The 5141-nt window shown below is 37.4% G+C and overlaps 1 protein-coding gene across 1 annotated transcript; it reads left to right on the forward strand.

The window, feature by feature from the left end:
- Positions 1–346: 346 nt before the first annotated feature.
- LOC114145610 (dynein light chain 4, axonemal) lies at positions 347–4694 on the forward strand. Its single transcript, XM_028019255.1, has 4 exons — positions 347–467; positions 921–1000; positions 2483–2566; positions 3639–4694. The coding sequence occupies exons 2-4, from the start codon at positions 929–931 to the stop codon at positions 3801–3803; spliced, it is 321 nt and encodes a 106-aa protein (XP_027875056.1). The 5' UTR covers positions 347–467; positions 921–928; the 3' UTR covers positions 3804–4694.
- The last annotated feature ends 447 nt before the right edge of the window (positions 4695–5141 follow it).

A 5141-nucleotide genomic window follows, 5' to 3' on the forward strand; every position in this document is an offset into this window, starting at 1 on the left:
TATTAAATATTTTTGTGAAATCTTGTGCGGGAAATTTTTATTACATTATTATGTTTTTATTGTCGAATGGTAGAAAATCGACCAGTGGCTGGTAATGATTCAGTAAAAGCTGCATCATGTCATTGCTTGGCGAAAAATAAAGAACGTGTGTATTTAAAACAAATTTTCCTCTTTTCTTCTTATTTTTTTTTTCTAACAACAATATATTCTACTTATCTCAAAGAACTACTTTTTTTAAATGACCTTATTACAAGTTTGGGGACGACGGAACCCGCAAGAGTGCTTTGTTTGTAAAGGGGGCGGGGTTTGATTACGTCGACCTTTACGTTGAGTGACAGAGTTTTAACCAATCAGAACCACGCCTGGCTGTAACGGGCGGGGCTTCCTGCTGGTACCATGTTTGAGATGTCTCCTTAACAACCGATGCAAGAGTCAAACAGGAGAAGTTTTCTTCGGACAAACGTTTGGTACGTAAACCTTTTCAGTCACACGTTACGTTAACACTCTACGTAAAACACGAGCTAAGTCCTTATGTTGCGACCCGTTTGTTTAAACGTGACGAGTTAGAAGCAGAAAATACCCCCTCCATCAGCTGTTTGCTCTAAATACAAGCTAAGCTAATTAGCTAGCCAGTGAAGCCTTCTTCAGTTGCTGTTATTGACATGTGACGGTCAGTCCAGCTTTACAAATCATCAGTTGTATTGGCATAGTCAAAGCCAGAGACCGTAAGTAAGTGCGTAATGTTTATTGTTACTGGCTTGTTGAGGCTCAGTATTACAAGCTAACCTGTCGGCTCATGTTGTAGCATCGTTAGCTTCTATATTCTCTCTGACTTCTGTGCTGCCCAGTGAGTCCACATTCCTTATGAATCATAATATTATCAGTATTTCTGTAATAAGACAGAACGCCTGTTATTTCAGGAGTCGGAATGGCTGGGACTGGTGAGGGGAAGAAGGAAGAGGCCGACTACAAGAGACTGCACAGCTTCCCTCTCATCAGAGTAAGACAGCACTACAAACTTCTGCTCATTTTTGCCGAAATGCGGTCAAAATAACATTTGATACGTGCATGTTTACTTTTGTTAACAAGGTATTACAGGGCTGTATGAACGAGCTCCAAAAGATCCATATCGTTTGGTTTAAAACGGACTTAATTTAGGAGCAATAAAAATAAATATCTCCCTGCTCTTTATATATATATATATATATATATATATATATATATATATATATATATATATATATATTATTGAGTTTGATCAAACCTATTGGGCTAACATATTGACTTGGCTCCACAATCCATCACTAACTGTGAAGACCTCAATCTGGGCTGCGAAACAACATGGACACAGATCCATTCAATAAATTAGACATTAAAATTTAATATGATAAATATAAATGTATATCAAGAACATTACATATAGGTTAATTACACACATATGAGTGTTTGAAATCCTTTATTTCTTGTTAATTATGGCAATTTTTTCACTTAAAGGTAATGAAAACATGACTGTAAACATTAGAATATTACATCAGACCAATTAAAAAAAACCATTAATGCAGAAATGCAGCCTGAAACATCCATGCCTATTTTCCTCTTTCTCATATTTGCTTCCATCACTCCGTGACCTTCAGCACTTTTGGGCAGCTTCGTTTGTCTCCAGTGTGAGGCTCTGTCCAACCGACTAAACATTGCATTAACATGTCAAATGCAAGTTTATAACTCTTGGAATATATTTGCCAACATTTACTGCAGTCCCAAAATACGTTGCAATATGAATATTACACACTGATGCTACGATGATGATATATTTGCGACATCTTGTCCAATTCACTTCAGTCATAGTTTGCACTTTTTCAGTTTTCCCCCCCAAATCTTGAATAGATTTTGCTTCACAGTCCTCTCAAGGCTTCCCTCTTTTGACTTTACAGCTACATGATAAAGATAATTTACATGATTATTATTATTCACTAAATTTGACACGGTTGTACGTAATTGCGGAACAGTGAATTGAAACACATTTAAGTACAAAACATGACTTTATTTTGGAAAAAGAAAGGGTTTTATTTTGAAGAACACTCAACAGGATCTGGTTTTGTCTCTTGTCACCATCTTCCCACCTGTTGTTTTCAGTTGCTAGGATACGAACAGCTGCCGCCGTTGTTTGGCCAATAAAAACTGACCACGAAATGTTCAGCAAAGACATCTGAGCCTCCGTTAGGATCGCAGAAGCTCTCACTACGTAATATTCCCCGTTTTATGTGAACCTTTGTTTAGCCACACTTTTTCCTTCCACCAAACTTTACGCGAAGATGCTTAAATATGCACATGGTGAAAAAATCTTTCCGTAATAAAAGAAGAAAACTTTTTTTCTCTCCCTTTTTTATGTTGTTGGTGTCATTCAACATTTTAATGGACAGTGAAACTAAATGAGGGTTTGCCATCTTTCCTGTACCAGCCTGTAACACGTGTTTCTCTCCAGCACACAGACATGCCAGAGGAAATGAGGGTTGAGACCATGGAGTTGTGTGTAACAGCCTGTGAAAAGTTTGCTACCAATAACGAAGTGAGTGCATTCTCCTGTTCTTTGATATTCTAATGTTGACCAGAAGTTGCTGTTTTTATGTTTTTGATATTGGTATTAGGCATTCAAATCACACAAACCCAATACTTATACAGTTACACTTATTGAAACATCCTGAGTTGATGGAGTACAATATTTTAATATTTATGGACAAGTGGGCCTGTCACAATAACAGATTTTTCTGGATGACAAATTGTCCCAGAAGTTATTGCAATAAACGATAACATTGTTATTTTGAGACCATTGCCAGTGATGATGGCAAGAACACATTCTCAAAGATCAATAAACTTTAAATTCTAATGAACATTTAACACTGGAGCTGGAAGACATTTTAAATATCCAAAAATAAATAAGCAAAACGACAAATAAAATGACTTATTAAAAGTCTCTGTGGACAAAATTATTCAAAAAAAATGGGTTGATTGAGACAAAAGCACCAGCATTCAGTTTTTGATAGAAAGAGGGAAGAGAGAAAAGCAATAACTAATGGAAATGGAAATGACTTAGTTCATCTTAATTTCTCATGCAATTAACTGATCCATTGCTTAAAGCAACGGGCCTACATATAAAGCACATAATTTGTTTTTTTTTTAACAAAACAATATTCAGAACGGATCTGTAAAAAGGCAGAAAATTCAACTTAAAAGGAAGTGAGATTTTCCCCCCCAAAAAAACTAGATTCAGAACGGCGGCGACGGAAAGACGCATTTCAATTAAAGGTGTCAGTTTATGGAACAATCTCAATGTTTTTCTGCACTTAAAAGAAATTCGAAAAGCATTATGAGGAAGCCATCATGACGTTGAATAAGCTGCTTCGTTGTGTATTTGTTTTTGTGCGTTTGAACCATTTCTGTTATCTTCTGAGCCAAATAGCTCATTTTATTTTATGCGAAAAGGGAGAACATATTACAAAGTTTATGCTTCTTTCTGCTCCTTTTAATTCATGATTTATTTTTTTGTTATATAAACTACTTATATTTATTGTTGAGTGAATGAAATAAAAAAAAAAAAAAACTGTAACAAAAAAAAAAAGTATTTTTTTTTTCCCTTCTAGAGTGCGGCTAAGATGATAAAGGAGTCCATGGATAAGAAGTTTGGCAGCTCGTGGCACGTGGTGATTGGCGAGGGCTTCGGCTTCGAGGTCACACATGAAGTGAAGAACCTGCTTTACATGTTTTTTGGTGGGAGCCTGGCTGTCTGCGTGTGGAAGTGCTCTTAGCGGCCCTCTCCCCTGCGTGCCCTTTGCCCCGCCGACGCGCTCACCGCGCTGGGAATCGACGGCGGCCCGGACGCCGGCTCCGTTTCAGTTCGTCCGAGCTACCAGCCACTGTGGCAGAGAAAGGAAGTGCTTGTTCGTAAATAAAAGGCCGATAGATGGGAATTCACCTTCCAGACTCTGACTGCCACTTTGGTCTGATACAGATAAAAAAAAAAAAGCTTCCTCCCTTTTTTGCCACTGTTAATTTTTTATTCTTTTTACCCTTCGTTTAAGCCATCTTCTGTTCTTGAACGTCACGTTGAATGCTTGCGAGCTTGCATGTTCGAGTAAATAATAAAAAAAAAAGAAAATACAGTTAGGGTCTCCAAAGTCCTTTATCCTTCTTTTTTCTTCAGAGGAGTGCAAGTGTGTGAATGACTGATTTCCACGATGGTGTGTGCTGGACACACATTTTTTTCCGCCCCTGACGAACCTTATATCGCCATCTTCCTCATTAGCTTCGTGCACGTTTTTTCCGTCCACGTCGTCCAAAACGTTCCACACGTGTCTTTCTCTCTACAACGGCACTACTTTCAATAAATTTTGTAAGATTTTTTTATGTGTACATATTGTAATGCAACTTGAGAGGCATCGTTTTAAAGACCGGTGTTGTTTTTCTTACAACTAAGGGCTCAGAGTGTCCTGAGCCAAACAAACACTAAACCTATTTCACTTTTCCTCCTTGCTGAGGTGTGTGTGTGTGTGTGTGGGTGTGGGTGTGGGCGTGTGTGTGTGTGTGAAAAGCCAGATTGTGATTGTCTTATGTTGATGCCAGTTATGATGATCGAATGCAATGGAAACTTATTTGTGAACCTACTTGATTGTACAATAAACTGAAACTTAGAGAAATTAGAAGTCAGAGTATTTTTTTCCTTGCAGTGTTTATTTTAAGGTTATAATTGTATGATTTCTGGTGCACCGATCCGACCTGACGATTCCAATCTTGGCTGATACAGATTCTTTTTTTTTTTTTTGCGCGTCTGAAAAATTTCTAAATACAACGTCAGCAACTTGTAAATCAGCTACTTTAGCAAGTAGCTGATTTACAGACTTTTCAAAATAGATAAGTTTGGTTTTACTTGTAAATATTGACTAATCTCCCAAAATAAGGAAATCAAGGTCAATTTATCAACGCACTCCTAATATTCGCGATAAATAAACATAATTTGGGGTTACGTCAGTGAGAAAAAATAACTTTGATACATGGAAAAGAATATGTTGCTTGAGTGTGTCCTCCTTGGTGGCTAATTTCACCGTTTTAAATAGGGATACACGATATATTGGTGTTGGCCCGGTAAA

This window comes from Xiphophorus couchianus, chromosome 5 (assembly GCF_001444195.1).
Source record: "Xiphophorus couchianus chromosome 5, X_couchianus-1.0, whole genome shotgun sequence".
Classification (NCBI taxonomy): Eukaryota; Metazoa; Chordata; class Actinopteri; order Cyprinodontiformes; family Poeciliidae; genus Xiphophorus; species Xiphophorus couchianus.

Coding starts and splice junctions, on each gene's coding strand:
- LOC114145610 (XM_028019255.1), top strand. CDS start 929: ATGGCTGGGACTGGTGAGGGGAAGAAGGAAGAGGCCGACTACAAGAGA. Junction 1,001..2,482: donor ACAGCTTCCCTCTCATCAGA/GTAAGACAGCAC, acceptor GTTTCTCTCCAG/CACACAGACATGCCAGAGGA. Junction 2,567..3,638: donor AGTTTGCTACCAATAACGAA/GTGAGTGCATTC, acceptor TTTCCCTTCTAG/AGTGCGGCTAAGATGATAAA.